The sequence below is a fragment of the Carettochelys insculpta genome, chromosome 28, assembly GCF_033958435.1.
Source record: "Carettochelys insculpta isolate YL-2023 chromosome 28, ASM3395843v1, whole genome shotgun sequence".
Lineage (NCBI taxonomy): Eukaryota > Metazoa > Chordata > Testudines > Carettochelyidae > Carettochelys > Carettochelys insculpta.
This window is the reverse complement of record NC_134164.1, coordinates 779256-800492: the sequence shown is the minus strand read 5'-3', so window position 1 is coordinate 800492 and position 21237 is coordinate 779256. Positions and strand designations below refer to the sequence as shown.

The 21237-nt window shown below is 44.8% G+C and overlaps 1 protein-coding gene across 7 annotated transcripts in view; it reads right to left on the bottom strand.

Annotated features, from left to right (window-relative positions):
* Positions 1-673: 673 nt before the first annotated feature.
* The window catches only part of FAM117A (family with sequence similarity 117 member A), a 57997-nt gene continuing 37433 nt past the window's right edge, over positions 674-21237 (bottom strand). For 5 of the 7 annotated variants that reach the window (XM_074979364.1, XM_074979363.1, XM_074979365.1 and 2 more), the window contains 7 exons: positions 13824-13990; positions 9404-9499; positions 8693-8797; positions 8179-8313; positions 5250-5472; positions 3476-3629; positions 674-2452 (listed from right to left, as the gene is read on the bottom strand). In XM_074979364.1, the coding sequence (XP_074835465.1) occupies positions 2110-2452; positions 3476-3629; positions 5250-5472; positions 8179-8313; positions 8693-8797; positions 9404-9499; positions 13824-13990 (1223 nt within the window). In that variant the 3' untranslated portion in view covers positions 674-2109. The remainder of the gene's footprint in view (positions 2453-3475; positions 3630-5249; positions 5473-8178; positions 8314-8692; positions 8798-9403; positions 9500-13823; positions 13991-21237) is intronic. The other 2 variants (XM_074979366.1, XM_074979367.1) reach the window with 2 other exon arrangements.

Genomic DNA, 21237 nt, shown 5'->3' with positions numbered 1-21237 from the left:
GCAGCTGTACTTTTACTCAAGTAACTTTGTGGGTACTTTTTTCTATCTCTCGCCTTTGTTACCAACAGCTTCAGAGTTCCCACTCCACCTCTAAAATGCCATGACCACTGTCAGAGAGTTAAAGTGAAGTAGATTGTTTTGCAGCTCATGCAGTTGGATGAAGATGGGTTTATGTACGTAGGCGTTTTCCTCCCAGCCAGCTGCATTTCCTCTCCACAGCCCAATTTAGAAGCTGTATTCATACTGCTAAGATGAGCACACATCTTTAATACATTACAGAGAAGCAATTTTAATACTAGCTGCTGCTTTGCTTATGTGGCTACAGGCTAGAAACAGTGACTCCTAAGCTAAAAACAGGACAAGGAGCACTTGAGGTGCAGCACACCAACCAGTCTCTGGCATCGCATATGCTCTGAAGTGGAGCTCCAGCACGTCTAGTGGAGAGCAGTAAATAGCACTGAATCACTTCCTTTGCTGTGCACCAGCAATAGGCTGGCAATTGCACATTCTAAGCTGAAGGTACAGCATCAACATCTAGGGCCATTGCAGCAGAAAATGCCGTCTCTCCCGCCAGTCCTTTCAACAGCCATTGATTAAGCTACCCGAAGATTCCTGTTTAGACTGAAAACGCTCAACCACCAAAGACACAGAAAAGGAGCTCTGGGTGCCTGGAATAATTATTTTTTTAATTGGTAACACCAATATCTGCAAAAAAACCCACTTCTGAACACAAGACAAGATAACTCCAAGGCTAACATTCCTCCTTTAAGCTTTGCAATACATACATAAAATACAAACTTCAAACAGCTGCAAAAATAGTGTCTTTGGAAGAAAATAGAGTTTCTACATCAGATACAAGAAAATAGGCTTCTTCAGTACAACCCAGAGCCTTAGCAACAGAACACAAATCAAATACTTCCATTTTCAAGAGGCATTATAACCAGCATTCTTCATGTTATAGTTTCACCTATTTATAAGGCTGTGCTGGGAAAAGCATTGATAGGTCTACCAGGGTTCCAGACTCTTTCCCAGTTCTTACACGTGTGTCAAGTTTTTCCTGCAGCGAGACAAAATGGTTCCAATCCCCAACTTCCTGGGGCACAATCATTAATATACCAGAGCCAGTTGGGTCCGCTCCAGCATTCGGTTGGAAAGCAGCATGTAACATCTCTACTAGCAGCCATCTCCCACAAGTGAGTGGAAACCTTCTGTATGCAGCTCTGAGGTTTCCATCTCCTTCCCCTGCAAAAAGGCAATGGGGGCTTGTGCGATCCTCCACTACCTAACAAGGGATGCAGACAGCTCCGCAGCAGCGCCTCTCTCCTTGGTCAATCCTCAGTTGTATAAAAAGCTTCTCAAGAGTGCAGCTCCTCTGCAAAGAGAGGTCCCTGACGGCGTGCTGCAGGTATCCGATCTGCATTCTCTCTGTACAGCAAGGCATTCCCAGAGGCTCCTGAAAGCTGCCTGTGGCTATTTCAAAGAGTTAGAATACCCAGTAGTGGAACTGGCTCCAGCTCACTTCCTAGCCCCTCACCTTTCTCTTTTCTGTATACTGGGTGCTCAGTGGCTCAAGCTGTCTGTGACAGAGCAGATGCCTTGTCAAATTCAGCCCCATACATTCAGATAGGTAGTACCAGGCAGAGGAGGCAGTCATGCTGCTGGTGTCCCTCCCCCCAGGTGAAGGAAGTCCATGTGACAACTGCAGGGGTGAAAAGTGCTTGGAAACACCTGTCCCCTGAATACCTAGAGTAAGGCATGTCTGTCTTCTACAGAGCCAGGTAGCTTGAATTTCCATGCTGCTCCCAGCAGCAGAGTCCCAGCTGCTGTCTGACAGCAAAACAAAACAAGGACATTTCAACACAGGAGAGGAAAGTGCTTGAAGTACAGGGGGGCGGGGGGGGGGGGGGGCTCGAAGAAAGGAACCACACAACTAGCAGAGTCCCACGGCACATCGTATCTGTTCACCATTGATCTGGAGGAAACTTGCTGTGGTTTTCAACCCCAGGGCTTCCCATCCAGCCCTCAAGCCCCAAGTGCAAGGCACCACAGGCTGGTTAAGATGCACCAAAGAGCCACAGATGCTCTGCTGTGCTGGGTCTCCCAATGGCCTCAGACCACAAGGGAGCTGTGAAAGAGGACATTCTCTTCTGTCTGGCTGCGCTTCCAGTGGTCAAAGTTCAGGGGAGGTGATTTAGAGACCTCACTGAAGCCATCTGCTGCAGTGTCTTTCCGTGAGCCAAGGAAGGGGCCTGGGGCAGTGGACTGGCAGGAGGTGAACGTGCCTGGGGGCACGGGGCTGGGGTTTGCAGGGAAGCTTCTGAAGATGAAGCCCATGTTTGGAAAGAGAGGCTTTACCAGACTGACTGGACAAAAGGCAGAGCCTGTTGGGTTGAAGTGGACTTTGTTCTTATCAGGACAGGAGGGCAGAAAATTCTGATCAGGGCTGGGGGATCTGAAGGAGGGAGAGAAACAAAGGAAATTGATTAGGAAGGAAAGCCTCAGAGTGCATACAACTGTTCAGGCCACTGCAATTTTAGTGGTATGCGCTTGTTGTTTGGAGGGCACAGCTGTCTTAACCCTGCACAAGCTGGCCCCCTTCCCAGCAGGGAATCCCTGGAAACAGCCTGTTTAGTTCTTTCAAAACACAAAGGAAGCACACAGCCAGCACTGAGGCAGGGCAATGAGCGATCCAGGCAGAACACAACTCTTGGGCCAGATCTACTCTATGAACACAGATCACTATAACTGCATCACTCAGGTGTGAAAATCCACCCTCAGGAGCACTGCAGTTCTACTGAGCTAACTCCACATGTTGGCAGCACTGCCTCATAAGTGTCTCCCATCAACAGAGCTAATCCATCTCCAGGAGAGGCAGTAGCTAACAGCAGGAGACGTCTCTCCTTGGTGTGAAAGCAGCTTCACCAAGGTGCTACAGTGGGGCAGCGTTTGAAGGCTAGACCTCCCCTGAGAGGGAATAAGACTTAGTCACCCTTGGCAATGGTAGGACCCTCACTGACCTCTCTAGAGTTCTCAACTCTGCCACTGGGCTGCAGAGCAAAGGAGGGAAGCAGGCTGACTGGAGCCAGCAGGCAGTCTGAGCAGGACGGAGGGCCAACAGCCCCATCCTGCTGGAGGTGGGAAAGCAGAACTGGTTTAATTTAGGGCCAGCCCTGGTGTCCCATTGGGCATGGTGGTTAGGTAAGGAAAGGGACTGCACATGTGGCAGGAAGGCAGCCCCCATCTGTCAGATGCACTCTGGTTATTGCTTGCGCACCTGACCAGAGGGCAGCACATCTGAGGCTGGCAGGTCGCCCAAGAGCCCCAGTTTCCATCTGCTTTAGCGATGGATTTCCTTCGGGCTGGGACAAGGGGCTTCGAGGGTGTTGCAGCTTCCCTTGCCTCCACTGTATTAAGTAAGGGCTGGCACTGTCTCACTTAAACTCCCTCCCAAGGCACAGTCCCTGCTCGCACTTACAAAGCCTCTTCAAAGGCCCGGACTTTCTCACATCCCTCTGGAGGCTCCCGTTTAAACACGTAGCTGTGGTTAGGTCGAGGAGATGAGGCAAAGGCCAGGACTGGAGAGGGGCTGCCATCCTCTAGCAGGGAAGGAAGACTTTTTTGAGAAGATTCTAGAAGAATTCAACAAAGACCTTTTAATTCAACACAAGAGAACATAAGAACGGCCACACTGGCTCAGACCAAAGGTTCATCTAGCCCAGTATCCCGTCTGCCGACAGTAACCAATGCCAGGTGCCCCAGAGGAGGTGAACCGAAGACAATGATCAAGCAATTTGTCTCCTGCCATCCATCTCCCGCCTTCGACAAAAGGCTAGGCACCATACCTTACCCCTTGCTAATAGCCATCTATGGACCTAACCTCCAAATATTTATCGAGCTCTTTTTTAAACTCTGTTAGAGTCCTGGCCTTCACAGCGTCCTCTGGCAAGGAGTTCCACAGGTTGACTGTGCGCTGTGTGAAGAAAAACTCTTACTAGTTTTGAATCTGCTACCCATTAGTTTCATTTGGTGTCCTCTAGTTCTCATATTATGGGAACAAGTAAATAACTTTTCTGTATTCACTTTCTCCACACCATTCATGATTTTATATACCTCTATTGTATCGCCCCTCAGTCTCCTCTTTTCTAGACTGAAAAGTCCCAGTCTCTCTAGCCTCTCCTCATGTGGGACCCATTCCAAACCCTTAATCATTTTAGTTGCCCTTTTCTGAGTCTTTTCTAATGCCAATATATCTTTTTTGAGGTGAGGAGACCACATCTGCACGTAGTACTCAAGATGTGGGCATATCAGTTATATATAAGGGAAGTAAGATATTCTTTGTCTTATTTTCTATCCCTTTTTTAATTATTCCTAACATCCTATTTGCTTTACTGACTGCCGCTGCACACTGCGTGGATGTTTTCAGAGAACTATCCACTATAATTCCAAGATCCCTTTCCTGATCTGTTGTAGTTAAATTTACCCCCATCATATTATATGTATAATTAGGGTTATTTTTCCCCCCAGTGTGCATCACCTTACACTTACCCAACATTAAATTTCATTTGCCATTTTGCCGCCCAATCACTCAGTTTGCTGAGATCTTTTTGAAGTTCTTCACAGTCTGCTTTGGTTTTGACTATCCTGAACAGTTTGGTGTCATCTGCAAACTTTGCCACCTCCCTGCTTACCCCTTTCTCTAGATCACTGACAAATAAGTTGAACAAGATTGGTCCCAGGACTGACCCTTGGGGAACGCCACTAGTTACCCACTTCCATTGTGAAAATTTACCATTTATTCCTACCCTTTGTTTCCTGTCTTTTAACCAGTTCCCAATCCATGAAAGGATCTTTCCTCCTATCCCATGACCACCTAATTTACATAAGAGCCTTTGGTGAGGGACTGTGTCAAAGGCTTCCTGAAATCATAAGTAATGCCCTGCAACTCAATGGCATTCAGTTACCAGCAGTATCTCCAGTCAGACAGATGCTGAAAATTCCCAAGCAAGTAAGAAAAAGCTGCAGGACTCCTTGCAACTCTGGTTTGTTCCAGCACCTACCTAAGGCCTCCTATCCCACCCCACTCTCCCCATTTCTTGTTCACTCTTTGGGTTCCCACAATCCCAATTCAGCACACACTGGGTCAGTCACTGCACTGAAAGGCTTAATGTGTTCACACTGTCCTTCCCTTGCCTTAGTTGCTCTATGCTTGGAGGTGACTGTTCTTGAGCCTTCTAGCTGTTGCCATTTACCTTTCTCCTTGGGGTCAGGCAGCAGTTCTTCCAGGGCAGAGGAAAGTTCCTCAGTGGCAGCTCTTGCAGGAGCAGGTGGAGACCGGGGAGGCACAGAAGGGGATGGGGAGAGAGAAAGGCTGCTGCAGCTGCTACTGCTGGGTTCCAGCCTCAGCAGAGAAAGCTCCTCAGAGCCTCTCTGGGAAGGGGCTGGAGCCCTGTGGCCATCTGGCACATCCAGGATCTGAAGAGAGGGAAGCATACTGAGCAGGACTCCCCAGGCTCACCCACCTGTCATGCAGGTGGCATTTAGCGCTCAGCTGACTAAAGCAATCCTACTGCTCCAGACCATAGGCTTTGGGATTTATGCAGACAGGGACCAAACATCTACCTTCTCAGAACACATGGAGGTGCTGAATTAGTCATTTTGCTAGTAGACTTCACACCATTTCCCACTCTGACAGTTTAATGCCACACACCCTAGGCAAGAACATAGTATCTATGCTGAAGCAACATCCAGATACTTTAATCAGGCTTTGGGCCTTGCTGGACAGAGCCTTCCCAAATACAAAGAAGCCCTTGCTCTGAAGAGTTTATATAATCTTAGACAAGCAACATATAAATGGGGCAAGAGAGTCAACTCTATGCAGTCCTTTCAACCACAAACTCTCTGCATAGGAACTCTTCTGCATATGCACAAGGGGCTCTGATTCTCAATGGGACCATAGGAAACTGCCATAAATTAATATACTTTTGAACATTATGGCCGTTTCTACACAGGCCACTTACAAAGGAAAGTGTAGAAACAGCCCATGAGCACTGTCTCAACACTCATTACTTGGCTGTTTTAAGTGTCCCAGCAAAGGTGGGTTTGAAGTGGGATCTGGAACAGAGGCCCAGCTCTTAGGGTAGCATTCATACCCAAAAGACCTGAGGAAAAAGGTAGGATATGTGACAAACGAGCAGATAATTGCTAACATCCACTGGCAAAGGAGCCATAAGAGTTTGAGAACTTCCTTGATTGCTTCCAAGTTTTAATGATAAACCCCAAGCCCGTAAACAAGAGGAACAAGGGTCAATGGCTAGGGCACACAAAAGACCACATTTCCTGATCCCTGAAGTGTTTTTCATGGCTGTGAATTTGGGAAGATCCTACTAATAATTGATGGCATCAAGGAGGCTGAGCTATTTAAGGCCTGTTTTGCTTCAGTCTTCATTGAAAAATGGCCACATCAACACAACTAACATAGGGGAAAGAAAGTCAAGACAGAGAACGAACATATGGAAGAACAATTTGGTAAGTTAGAGGTATTCCAGTCACCCTCGGGTACTTCAGGAATTAACTGAAGCAATCTTAGAGTCATTAACATTATATTTGAGAATTTGTGGAAGAAATGGGTGAGGTTCCAGATGACAGGCGAATGGCAAATACAGTACCTAGGTTTTAAAAGGGGACCAAAGAGGACTCAGTTGCATAGTTATGTGCCTAACTTTGATACCTGTAAAGACAGTGGAACAAATTATTGACCAATCCATTTGTGTGCACCTAGAGGATAATGAGGTTATAAGGAATAGCCAACGTGGATTTGTCAAGCATAAATCACGCCAAACCAATCTAATTTGCTTTTTTCACAGGGCTACTGGCTCAGTGGATAGGAGAGAAGCTGTAGACATGATGTATCTTAATTTTAGTCAGACTTCTGATAGTTTCATATGACATTCTCATAAGTAAACTAGGGAAATATGCTCTAGATGAACTTAAAAGATGAATGCACAACTGATTGAAAGACAATACTCAAAGAGTAGTTATCAATGGTTTGTGTCTGACTGGGAGGGGATACTGCCTGGGACTCCATGATGTGGGGTCAGCCCTACATCTGGGACTAAATATTTTTATTTATGATGGATGACAAAGTGGAGAGTATGGTTATAATCTGCAGGAGACAATTGCAGATATACATCTCCTAGAACTGGAAGGGACCTCAGGAGGTCATCTTATCCAGTCCCCTGCCCTCTTGGCAGGACCAAGCACCATCCCTGACATCTATTTGCCGCAATCCCTAAATGGCCTCCTCAAGGGATGAGTTCACAACCCTGGGTTTAGCAGACCAATGCTCCAACCACTAAGCTTTCCCTCTAGGTCTGAGGACAGGACTGGAATTCAAAAGCATTCTGACAAATTGGAGAGCTGGTCTGAATTTAACAAGATGAATTTCATCTTGGTAAGTGTAGCGCAACAACTCAGAAAGGAACACTCCAATGCACAACTACAAAATAGGAACTTATAAACCAGGTGGTATACTGCTGAAAAACCTGGGAAAGAGGGAAGGGAAAGAGTTTAACAGTGGGTCAACTATAAGACATTTGTGCAAAAGGTGAACAACATTCTGGGGTGTATTTACAGGAGTGTCTCATATATAAGGTAATCCCTCTCTGCTCAGCACTGGGGAGACCACAGCTGGAATACTGTCCAAGTCCAGGCACTACACTTTAGAGAAGATGTGGACAAACCAGAGGGAGTCTGAGCAACAAAAATGATAAAAGATTTAGAAAACCTGATCTGTTAGGAAAAATTAAAAGCCTGCATTTAATATTCAGAAAAGATGGGAGACCTGATAAATCTTAGGTGTTAACAGCAGTTATGAACAAGACTGATCCATTTTCTCCGTGCCAACAAGTAGTGCAAGGGCTCAACCTTCAGCAAGGGAAACTTTGGTCAAATATTGGGAAAAACTTATACCGGGGAGTTAAGCTCTGGAACAGGCTTCCAAGGAGGCTGTGAAATCTCCATTGCTGGAGGAACAGCTTGGACAAACTCCTGTCAGGGACAGTCTATGTTCACTTGGTCCAGCATGAGTGCAGAGGCCAGCACTTTGACTTCAAGGTCCCTTCCAGCCTGATACTTATGATTCTAGGCTTTTAGAATCTATCCTGAAGGGACATAACTCACCCTGAGAAGCTCTTCATCTCCTTGTTCCTTCACGAAAACCTCCTCCAGCTCCTGATTTAGTCCCTCCAGGCTCCTATGTAAGCAGGGGTTGAGCCTCAAAACCGGAGATGCAGGACAGAGTCCAGGAGGGGAATCCTGTGACAACACAGAGCATCAGACAGAGGCACAGGAGTCCATTGCATCCATGCAAACTCATGCTACTATCCTAGCACAGCTGGGTCGAAACTACAGCTGTGACTCTTCAGCCAGGTTGTACTAAGAAGCCAGCTGATTGGGGAAGCCTTGATAGGAGTGTGAATTAAACCAACAGACTGCAGTCCAAAGCCTTCAGGGATGTGGAGAAGGGTGGGTGGTGTTCTTCCTTTTTGCTTAACACTGGATATCAGTATTTAAACATGGAGAACCATTTGGAAACAATTTATACTCCAGCAGGAACAGATCTGGACTATGCTCCTCAGCCTCAGTAGGATACATTGCAAAATGGCTTGGGAAAGAAAGGAAACCTGAAATATACCTGGACTGATCCAAGGACAGCATGATCCCCTGGGAGTGGGGAACTCCGGTCCTTCTCTTTGCCACTTAGCTTTGTTCGCTGGAGCTGCTGCTTCAGTTTAGCAATCTAGCAAACAAATTCAGCATACACAGAACTAGACAAGAAAACAGGGCTCACAAGCTAAAATTCACCATCCCCTCCCAGTTGTTCTCCCACAGGAAGTTACAAGACATCCCACAGTCAGTCAAGCTAGACCAAACCTTGAATATTTCCCAGAAGTCATTTCAACCACTTAACAGTGAATTCCCCTGGTTAGAACAATGCGCACAGCTTTCCCTCTCTACAAGTCCTGGCATATTAGTCTTCCATTTACACCATCAGTGGAGCTCACCTCAAAGGGTAGTGGGTGGGCATGGCTTCTCTGTAACTGATGTACCAAGATAGCCAGACCTACTCACCATGGGTGCCTGTTAAAGGATCTGGCTAGAGAAGGGACTTGCAGTTTATCCAACATAGGGTGGGTGAGGTGGGAAGAGCAAACTGGCCAGCAGGGTGAGATTTACAGGCACAGTAAGAATATTTGCAGCCCTCAAGCTAAGGGCTAACAAGCAAACAGGGGAGTTTAACAGCCCAGCTTCAGTTATAGCCTCTTTCCCCACCTTATGAGCAAGGTACTGTCCATAGTGAGTAAGACTTGCATTAGTTGCTAAGCTGTAGAAGGGGTCTGTTTACCTCTCTGCGGTGATCTGTGCTCCCCCAAGATGCAGAACGCTTATGAGTACTGGCACTGGCCTTCCCCACTTCCACTTCATGCCAGGATGTTGGAGTCTGAAGGGAAGAGATTATTTAGGACTGCACCCCAAACTGACTTCCAGGCAGGGGTAAGGCCTCCTAGGAAGGGAAGTGAACAAATACTGTCCATCCATCCTTCTATTCAGTCTCTCCTTCAGCTCTGAACAGACCATTTGGGGTTCTAGTACTATGCAAAGTAAAAACAAGGTTAGAAAAAATAGTTAAAATTCTAATGCTCTGAGATCAAGCAAATGTTTGCCTGGATCTGAAACTCTGAATCTACCAGGAGAGAATCACTCAACCAGACCCTGTCTTTATCTTCTGGGCAGGTACTTTAATATTAGCATGCAGAGCCAAAGAAAAAAAGCAGGCATATACACATGACCTCTCCTGCCTTTCGCAGAAATCCAGTCAGGGCTGGTGAGGGAGCGCTGTATTTTCCATCTCACTCATGCTAGTCTAGCAGAGTCAGCACAGTTCAGAGCAAGTTGTTGTATTGTGATTGCTAAATCAGATTTTTCCTCCTCCTCTCACCTGTCCAACCTCAATGAAGATGGAGTGCAAGTCCCTATGTGCCACCAAAAGCAGCAGCTGACTGGTGTCTTGTACTGGTGCTGATGCACTAGTGATGCAAGAAACCAGATTGACTCAGACCCATTGGAGTCTACAGGGCTGAGAGTAAACTGAGCAAACTGGAACTTACTGGGGAAACAGACCCTCTGGACAGTTTTACAGAACTCTACATTTTAATTATCAAAGCAATCATTTGCCAGTCTCCTCGCATTGGATGAGATATGGAGGTCAGAAAGGAGTCCCAAGGTACCTCATTTACACACACACACCAGCAGTCTTCTTCCCACCACACTGATATGTACCACAAACCAGTCATCCCAAGTCCCTCCCCTCCCTTCCATTTCTGTGGGAGGGCTGGATGTTAATTTCCTCCTCAGCCCTCAATGGACAAGCTGCCAGGAGGCGCAAGGACCTGAGAACAGTTGCTCTGAGCAACTCAGCTAACCTCCCTGGAGAGCTCATTGCAAAAGCGGCAGCTGTTTCAAACAGCCCTGTTGAGTCACGAAGGCAGAACCCTCTCTTCCGAAAGTTGCTTAAGTTACAGTACAAACCAGAGAGACAAGAGAAGCTATCCAGAAACGCACACGCTTTCCTCTGGCAGATTAAGCTTTGTACTAGGACACAGGTGATTTGCAGGTGGTCCTCCAAATTTCACAGACAAGCAAGGGTTGAACTAGACCCCCCAGGGCACCAGTAATTTATCATTCTACTCTTCTGTCAACAAGCTTGTGACTTTAAGCAGGGGATCCACTTTGGGACAGCAGCAGCAGCAGCACTTTTCTCTGGTGTGCCATGCACATACGAAGGATAGTCAGGCCAAAAACCTTAAGTGACGCCCTCTTATGCTGACAGATTGGACCCTGTTGCCCATTTCCAATAAGCCAAGAGAGCTCTTCCTTGCAGTGCCTGGAATTTGTTGCTACTTATTGGTTTCCAAGGAGTGAACAGACATGTGGCTGACCCAGCTTCACATTCACCACCCACATCAGAGCAGCAGGGGTCGGGACACCTGAAATGTATCCACCTGGGCTGCTACTGCACTAGTGTTAAAGTAATTCAGCTCTTAAAATGCTGGCCACCTCATATGTTTGTGAGCCAATGCTGAGAAAGAATAAATGGTCTTGAATATACAAGTTGTGTGTAAAATGCCACTGGTCCCTCGTAGCAGGCGTGTGTGTTGGCAGGGTGGGCGGCATGGGGTGGGCTATATTCCAAAGTTGTACTTGGTCTACTTTTCCTTCCAGTCACTGGACTTCCTTCAGGATCCCTCACCACCTTAGCATGCTGCAGACATCTACCCTAGTCTATGTCCTCCTAGGGCTAGGTAACCATGGCACCAAAGCATGTAGAACAGAGTCTAAAAAGGAAGAAAGAACCCAGCAGGAGTGGGAACGCCTGAAGAATGAGCATGCATGTGCCTCCTACCTCTCTAAGGCCAAGTCTGTCAGCAGAGAAGGAAATTACAGAACCTGTTGTACTAACTGTGGCAAAAACCACTTCCCCTCAGAGTGAGTGGGGACAAAATGCTTTGTGCAGCAGAGAGATGAAACCACAAGCTCCAATCATGTATAGTGCTGCCATCTTCGCCCTCCCACTGAGCACCTGCAGCTGCATCTAACTTAACCACCCTAAGATAGCAGGTCTACTGAGTTTTGCAAGACAGCTGATCAGTAGCTATTTAAAGAAAGGTGTGAACATGCAGTGGTCACCAGAAGTTCCAGGCTGTCAGCTTTATTGTGCCTGAAGACACTGAAAAATTCATTCAGTCCAACACACCACAGATAGCTACAGCATAATCTGCGTTGCCACAGTAAAAGTCTGAATGGGGATGACAGGTGGAAAAAACACAATATGGATAAGGCACAGGAATGGCAATTACAAAATTTGGAGCCTACTCCCAGTTTGGCCACAAGTTTACTGTGTGACCTATGCAATTCACACCACATGTGTCTCAATTTCTAAGGTTGGCATGGTATTTACCAGAGGTGTTTTTAAGCAGGTAAGATAATCATGGTTATTATCACCTTAGGAAAAACTAGTTAGTCCCTGTCTGAGGCATTTGCTACTTTAAAAACCAGTTTTATATTCAATTTGTGGTTACATAGGGCAGTAGATTTAGACTTGTACAAAAGAAATGTAAAATGACAGTGGGACTAATAAGAGTATATTTAATCACAATACTGAACAGTGCAATGCCTGTACATTAGGGTTCAGTATTTTCTCAAGGAAGCACTACAGGATGTGACTCATTTCAGTCTTCAATCCTGTATAAGCAAAAGTTGAAAACATCTGATTGCATGAAACAATAATGTAGAGTAGTGGGCTTGAAGAGGTAAGCCACTGAGTGCACACAGGGTTGCAGCATACCAGTGTAGGTCCGTTTGGTCATGCAACATTCTGTTCCAGTCTTGGACAGTTGTATCCCAGATTTGAAAAGACTCATTCTGTGCTTCCTGATCTTGCCGGACACTGAGGCAAGTATCTTTCCCAGTTTAAATCACACTTTTGTCAGTGTTCATGGGTGCCAGATCCCAATTAGCTTTTCCTCAGGAAACTGCTAACCCTATCAGTTTTTCCTCTACCAAACAGGGGTGTAAGCTTTCATGGGCAAAGACCCACTTCATCAGAGGTATGAGATCTGCATCTGATGAAGCGGGTCTTTGCTCACAAAAGCTTATGCTCCAAAATATCTGTTAGTCTATAAGGTGCCACAGGACTTTTTGTTGTTCTCGAAGCTACAGACTAACATGGCTCCCCCTCTGATACTAGACAGGGTGGTGATTACTTGTTTCATAGGTGTGCTGGAAGGTGTTTACACTATTGCTTGTAAAGAGCTTTCAGTCAAATGGAGGTACTGTCACCTCACTGACATGACTTGCTTTAGAGACTGCATTGATTAAATCCACACCAGGAATAGAGGTCAAATGAGCTTATCAGCATTTCAGGTACTGTGAAAACGAGGGCTTAGAAAGCAGATCAAAGGCCTAAAAAAATTACGCTCTGCGGTGGAGCTCCAAAACCTTAAGGTTAAATCTTCTCCCTCATATTCCACCCCAAAAGTACAACGCAAAGGAATTCCTTTCCTTTCTGGTCAGAATGCCCTCCCACCCCCTGAACTGCTCGAGTGCCAGGTTTGTTTCAACAGACAGTAACAGGGGAGAATACATTTAAATGTCACAATGGAACTTGGAAACCAATTGAAGAATTTCTTGCAAACTCCCCAGTAAGTAATCAATTGCTGGAGAATGAACACTCCATGAAATGGCTGACTAAGTGAATGGATGCTCTTACCCTACTAAATTTTTCCACCCCTCCACATGCAGAACCAGTATCTGTTGCTATACAGTAATATTTACAGGTTGCTAAGAGTTCCTCAAAACCTGGAGCCTTTCCACTCTACAGCAGAGTGCTGTGTGGCTCGCACTGAGCAAATCCTTTTGTGGCAGCCCCCTTGACTTCTTACTGTGTGGCACGGAGCCCATGAGTGTTATATAAGGATTTGGCCCAGAGCTGCAAACCAACAAAAAAAAAAAACCTTAACAGTGAGCCAGTATTGCGGCAGAGACACAGAGGCCATCTGCCTCCAAACAAGGCTCAGAGAATTCTAATTCCACACCAAACCAGAACGAAGTGAGGCTGGGAAACAAGAGGGGAAGGTCTTCCTAGAAAGTTGCAGCAGAACAGATGAAACTTTGATGCCGTCTTTAGCAATCAGCAGTTTACATAGCCCCATGGTAGCGTTCTGTAATCCCCCCAACTTCAGACCTTCTAAAGGTGACTTCCATACCTGGGTAGCTTTGTCATTCATGCATAAAGCAAAAGCTCCATCAGCATCCCGTGGCCACTGTCCTAGGAGGTACGATCCCAGGATAGTATCTAGTGAAGAGGTGCGCCTCACTCTGGGTGTTCTGGTCTGGCATGTCTTTTCAACAGCAGTAGCACATGGAACACTAGCTGCAAGAAGAGACAGAAAAAAATTAAGTTTCTGTCCACAATTAATACTAAGTACTTTAAATGTCTTCCACATGATAAAGTGCAAGCAAGTGAATACCTATCACAGGGATGATTCTGAGAGCAACCAGAATGGACAGGAATAGAGAAATTAGTTCTCTGGAACCAATCAAGTGAAGCCCTACTGTCCTTAATTAATCCACTGATCTTCATTCTATTATAGTGGCAGAAGCTTTATGCCCTCACTTGCCATGTCGCAGCCTAAATCTAGACCGTAGTGCAAGTCCTATTTTTCATAATCAACTGTCAGAAGTCACCAGAGCATTGGCTGGCTGATCCAGGGAAGGGAATGCTGCCTATATGCCCCCTCTATAGAGATCTATGCTAATGACCATAAAGTAAGATTCTTTTCCTAGCGCAGGAACTTCCATTTCTGTGCTGAAGTTGCTGCTTGAACCTGTGGGTAAGAAATTCAAACTGAATTTAAGAATTCAAGGTAGTTTGCTCAATGGCATACAAAAATACTTGGCACACCTACAGTACTTTTGCATTAATATGGTACTGTGCAAACATCTATTAAGCCTACATGGTAATAGTGCCTAGTGGCCAAGTATGCTACTGAGACAGAAAACCTGCATACTCATCTATAATAATGACACTGCATGCAAGCTGGAGCCTGTGTGCCTCAGTTTCCCTCATCTGTAAGAAAAAGGAACCAATATTTACTTACATCACAAGAATGTATTGAGGCTTAATGACTTGAGGCACTTTGGGATCCTCCAATGGAAGGTGCTATGTAAGCACTAAGGGAGGCTAGTAAATACATATCCCATTTGACAGAGCAAACATGAAGCAGAGACAAGTAACTTGGGTCAGCGTCACAGGCAGAATTAAAATTCAGAAGAGTCCTGGCTCCCACTTCATGCTCAGTCCACTGGACAATTGTGTTACTTACACAGAATGTTCTTGCTTTATGCTGGCCAAAAAAGCTTTTGTAAACACCCCCACTGTAAGTTCCCATGTCAGTAACTGTGTACGCAGACATGCTTCCATTTCATGCCAAAAGCTAAGCGAGCTGAGTGCCAAACTTCTGTCTTGGCACACACAACGAAAGAGAGTGGAGCTGTCACACACAACCTCACTCCCCAGCATATTATGTTCCTAGAGTCAGCTCTAAAGTAGGTGTGCGCTCCATGTGTGGCCTGGTGACACAGTGTTGTTCCCTTCTCCCTGCAACTGCAAGGCAGTGACAAATAGCAGGTTTTTATTGCTGATGAAGTCAAATGAATGTTTTCTGTTCTCCTTAAGAATATGTAAGATCAAGCCAATGTTAGCTATGTTTACTTTTGCTTACACATGTAAATTAGTATGCAAATTACAACCAGACCAATGGACCCTTGGCAACAAGTCAATGAGGTCTTGGAAAGCCCGTTTACAGGTGTTTATATAGAGGCATCCCCCCACCATCAGAGCACAGTGAGAAAGAATTTAGCACTGAGGTGTTTAAGTGTAATTTAAGCTTGTACATATATTCTAGAAACTACATGATTCACTATCCAAAGGCTTTGAAGTCCTTGCCACATGGCATCTTATGTGGTCAGAAACGGCTTCACTCTGGTTCCTAACCTTTTGTTTCAATGAGATTGCCAATCAACTTAATTTGTGTTATCTAAAAATGATTTAAGTCATGAAGATTGAGTTCCAGGTGAGGAGGAACAGACACAAAGCATCTTGCTAGAGGGGTCTGTGGTAGGACTGGAAAAGATGATTTAATATTCCTACTGCAGTAGGACCTACAAGCTCTCCAGTGGAATTACAGACAGCCCTGTAGAAATATGAAGGCACAGTCCCTACCAAAACCAGCTTACAATCAGAGACATACCACCCCCCTAATTCTAGTGTGAAAACCTGCTCAAATGTTAGCAGCTCTTTTCAGCAAGTCACTGCTCCACAGACCGCATCATTTGTGTCTCAGTTACGTATCATATCAGCCGTCTCCCCAGCGCATGCTGGTCCCTAGGAATAGGTTTCTGGCAGAAAAGGAGTTAAACAACCGAACAACCCCCACCCTCAGAGTCCACTAAATCCCAGAAATTCCCTTTTATGTTTCCACTGGAAGTCTTCTGTATTGCTGTAGCCATCACCTGCTGATGCAAAAGGACCAATGCCTTTTCATTAGCAAACCATCAACTGGACTGTGGGGATGTCTGGCAAATATCAGCTCTCCATTCAGAAATAACTTCTACAGCATAAATGAGAAACGAGCGTGGACATGAACATTGTCTCCTAAGGCACCCATGCCCGCTGTGCAGAGAAGTTTCGGGTGCATGGACTGAAGTCCCGAGAAGGGAATCTGAGTGGCCAGGCCTCAATTCCTTCTTTCAAATGGAGCAGTCTGCCACTGCAGGTCAATTCTGCAAGTGGGCAGTGCTGTTCCCTTAAAGGCAACAGCAATCTAAGATGGGGAAGGGTGTAGATATGGAGGAAGTCAGATGGCAAGACTTGTGTTGGATTAGGGCTGCCCGCCTCCTTCCAGTCAAAGTGAACAGGGCTAAAAAAAGCTTTGGAGACAGTAAAACATTTCCAGTGTGACAAAGAGGGTGCATGAGAGAAGTCAAGGCAGGGCGGAGTGTCCTGTTTACAGTAGTTCAATTATCATCCTAGTGCACTAAGTCCAAACAGCCCTGCCACCTAGCTGGAGGCTCTGGATTTGGTCCAAAGCTAACTACAAAGCTGACAAGTGTCAGGTTTGAGGGCTTTCAATTTTCATGTGACAGCAAAACCACTTAAGATAACAGAACCGTCACTGTATCTCAGAGACCACTTGGCTGTCTCCTACTTCTGCATGAACAATTTTTGCATGATCCCTTTTATTCATTCAGGTCAAGTGTGACCTGAGAGTTAAGGTGGGTGCCCTTTCAAGTTTTCTTTTTCTGTTTTTTTAAAACTAGAACTCTGGACTCTACGCATTCCCACCACATTAGCATTGGGATCTCAACTTGTACAGCTTTCTAGGAAGTTGTATGGGAAAAATCTATTGTCTGCAGAAGGAAAGATCAGACCCTGGACAAACTTATTCAACATCATTACAAGGACATCAACACAAAGACTCATTTGTAGATGAAATTTTTGTATGCAGTATAATGACAAAATACAAAGTTATAAAAAATATAATTTCACAATCTCCCCAAGTTTCTCCCTTGCTGAGCTAATCCCTATCACAAGGGGAGCAGAAAAATGTTTTTATGAGTTCTAAGACCTACAGTTAAGTCAGACACTAAAGTCCTTTGAAACATGTCAACTCTTAAGACTTACTGTGACTCTTAAGGATCTAACCTAAGCTGACTGAGGAAAAAACTGACCAAGACAAAGTTAAGGCTGAACTGCTGTGAAACTTTTAATTGTGCCTGAGTGTTACAGATATCAGACAGCGGAGAATCCCTCACTCAAGGCCACTCCCATTCACACAAGGAAGACAAGAGTCAATAACTTTAAATGTGTGGAGACTGCCTGGTTTGGCCAGCATACCTAGCAGAGGAGCACTGCTGGCACTCGATAGCACATATCACATTAGTGGATGTGTAGGCATATGAGGCATATGGTGTAGCTTATGTGGTTAGATCCTGCGATGATGTTGCTTATATACGTATGTGGACAGTTTGCACCAGGGTTTGTTGCAGGGCTAGGTTCCCGGCGCAACACTTCTATGGTATGGTGGGTGCTTGCTGGTGAACATTTGCTTCAGGTTCAGGGGACAGGCTGGGGTTTGTCTGTAGGCAAGGGCTGGTCTGTCTCAAGACTGGTGAGTGAGATCATTTTTCAGGATATGATGTAGATTGTCAGTAACGTGCTAGAGGGGTTTATGCTGAAAACTGTAGGTGACGAGCAGTGCTGTTCAGTTATTTTCCTTGTTGGGCCTGTCTTGAGTCAGTAACTGATTTATTAAGTACCTTCCAGACAAATATTCCAAAGCATGCAACAAACTTTATAGGCTACATATGAACAGTTCACATTACTCACTTGGGCAGAAATTTTAAAGCATGCTGTAAATAGTTTATTCAACAGAAACTCTGGAGGAAATTTTAGACAAATAAAATGCAACCACCCCACTGGAATTTCATAAGTGCTCTTGAAAACCACAGTAGGTACTTGGATTTCAAGGTTATCTGAAAGACCTCCCACAGCACAGTGAAACCTAACATCAAGCTAAATATCTGTTTAAAAGAAAAAGTGCTTCCTCCAGAATTAGCAACAGTTTCTTCATGACCTAAGAGACTATGTCCACGCTGGAATGCTGTAGTGCTTTAATTAGACTGGCATAAACCTTTTAAAATAGATGGGAAGGGGAGTAAATAACACTGGTATAAGCCACATTTTTAATCACTGTAACTGTGTCCACACCGGGGATTTTACCAATAACTATGCTGGTCAAAAAACCCCAAAACACCACAACTCTACCTAGTTATATCACTACATAAACTGTATAAACTAGGCCTTATTAATAGCACAGCTGTTAATTGACAAGATCCAAATTCAAGATGTTATGGATACAGTTGGTAAGAAATCGGCTGGGATTGCTCTCAAAGAAAAAAGTCAACAGGGTGTGTGTCTGTTATATCTACTTACATTTTAAATACAAGATACATGGATGGCTTTGACGGACCACATTTTAGAGAAAATACAGGTGTCCACATACCACATTCAGGGAAACGTTACATCTGACATCACTTTAAATCAGGTGTGTCTAACCTGAGGCCCGCGGGCCACATGCAGCCCTGGACAGCTAGTAATGCGGCCCCACAAGATCATAAACTTTTAACATTATTATGTGATTTATATACATTAACTATTATATATTTTATATGCAGCTCAAGACAATTCCTCTTCACTCAATGTGGCCCAGGTAAGCCAAAAGGTTGGACACCCATGCTTTAAATGAAGGCATCAGACCTCCCAACACCAGCAGATATTTGCTGCCTTAGTCCTATAGAACGTCAAGATGTTCCATAAAAGCACTATCTAGAGGTTTCAAGTACAATGATCAGCAGTAAAAGGATTAACACTGACAAAAATGATCAAAGCTGAAGTTTCAGAGCTGCACCCTGTTAAGGAATGAGAAATCGGAACTACAATGCGAATTTCTTGGCAAATTCAGAACAAAAGGGCATCACAGTTTAAACTGATAAAGGTCTTGGTCACTAGCAAGGCTAGACCATCTAACAGGGATCAACTTCTATAGATTTATCCTCTGTTTTCCATTTTTAACTTGGCTTTTATATTCTGCAGAGTGGACAGGTGTAAGGAAGCTTCCTTACTACATTTCAAGTTACACTGCAGCATCCATGAATCCTACTTGCATCATCCATCACTGGAATAAAGATTAAACCAAACATTTATTATTTCCTGGAGGTGGCTCTCTCAAAATCCAGAAGCGATAGAGGAATAGCTATGTAAAGATTTGATTTTCTCCCTTAATGCTTCTCAATAAGAATATTTCATGCTCTGCTAAAACACAATGGCTGTGTCTACATGAGCCAAAAACTTGGAAATTGCCATGCAAATGGCCATTTCGAAGTTTACTAATGAAGCGCTGAAATACATATTCAGCGCCTCATTAGCATGCAGGCAGCTGTAGCACTTCGACATTGACGCGGCTCACCGCCACGCAGCTCGTCCAGACAGGGCTCCTTTTCGAAAGGACCCCGGCTATTTCGAAGTCCCCTTATTCCTATGAGCAGACAGGAATAAGGGGACTTCGAAGAAGCTGGGGTCCTTTTGAAAAGGAGCCCCGTCTGGATGAGCCACGTCAATTTCAAAGTGCCGCGGCCGCCCGCATGCTAATGAGGGGCTGAATATGTATTTCAGCGCTTCATTAGTAAACTTCGAAATGGCCATTTGTATGGCAATTTCCAAGCTTTTGGCTAGTGCAGATATAGCCAATATCTCACTGGGAGCTCCCTCCTCATCAAGCCATCAAAAGGTTTGAGATCAATTTAGTACATCTTGACTTCACCTGTCAGTTGTTATGAAGTTATGAATTTAAAACACTTGCTCAATGCTCATGTGTTTAGCACACAGAAAAGCTCTACAGAGAGCCTAATAAGACAAGCAATAGGAATTTAGGGCGTAGTCAGAAGCCAAAAGCCAAGACTGAGATCAAGGTGAGATGTGGAGGTGGGTAATGTTCAGAATTAAGGCTTAAATGGATACCACAGAAGAGACAGAGCTATTTCCATGGGAGACAACACACAGGCACTCTGCAGCGGAATGGATAAAAGGCCGATCTAAAACCTGTAATAGATACAAAAGGAGCATTTGTAAGTGACACCAGAAGAGAATGTGAGCAAGAAGCCAGTGTCTTCAGCAAGCCCTTCATCACCACAGTATTGGAAGACCTCCCAAGTATTGGAAAATAAAAGCTGAACTGGATATGAAAGGATCCATGATGCAAGAAAAGGAGCAAATTAGCTACTGAGGAATCTCCTTGTCCTGAAAGCTGAATACAGAAGGACAGTGCTGATTCTAGGGGGGAGAAAAGCCTTTTTTATCCAAAAAAAAACTCTCTAACTCTCTCTCTCTCTCACACACACACACACACACACACACACACACACGACTATATTCACCAATAAATATGTGGTATGGGTAAAGTCAGGTGAGATATCACTTGATAACTTAAGTCAATCCTAGAACAGACAGGCCATTCTGGAAGAAGTTGGAAGAAGGTTCAGCCAGGGGCCTTATTAATGGTAGTGGAAAGTTTAAAAATCACCAGGCTAAAGGCAGAGGTAGACAGAGGACAAAAACGCACATACCCCTCACAATCAGCACTAACATTTCTCTGTAGCACAGTTAGATGAAAACATCCACAGCTCTTGGCATTCATTTTAGGATGAAGTTTTAGGCAGATTAAGTGTTTTACTCTACCTCTATTCAACACCTCCACCTTCAGGACTATACTCCTTTTACTTGTAAAAGATGATTTACAATCAACATGGCAGATTTACCAGTTACACATTTCACAGCCCTTTACTCTTTTTTAGTAAACATACACAAACTGCACAGCCTTGGGAGCACTGAAATCCACAGTATCTTCCGGTGATTAGGCAGAAGCTGAGGTTAACCCACAGAACCCCTCTGACTCTTGCAAAATCTGTGCACATAGTTCCAAGAAACCCAGATTGTGAACTCCAACACAGTTTTGAGACATTCTACTCCGAAATGTAAGTCTCCGAAAAACATACAATAGC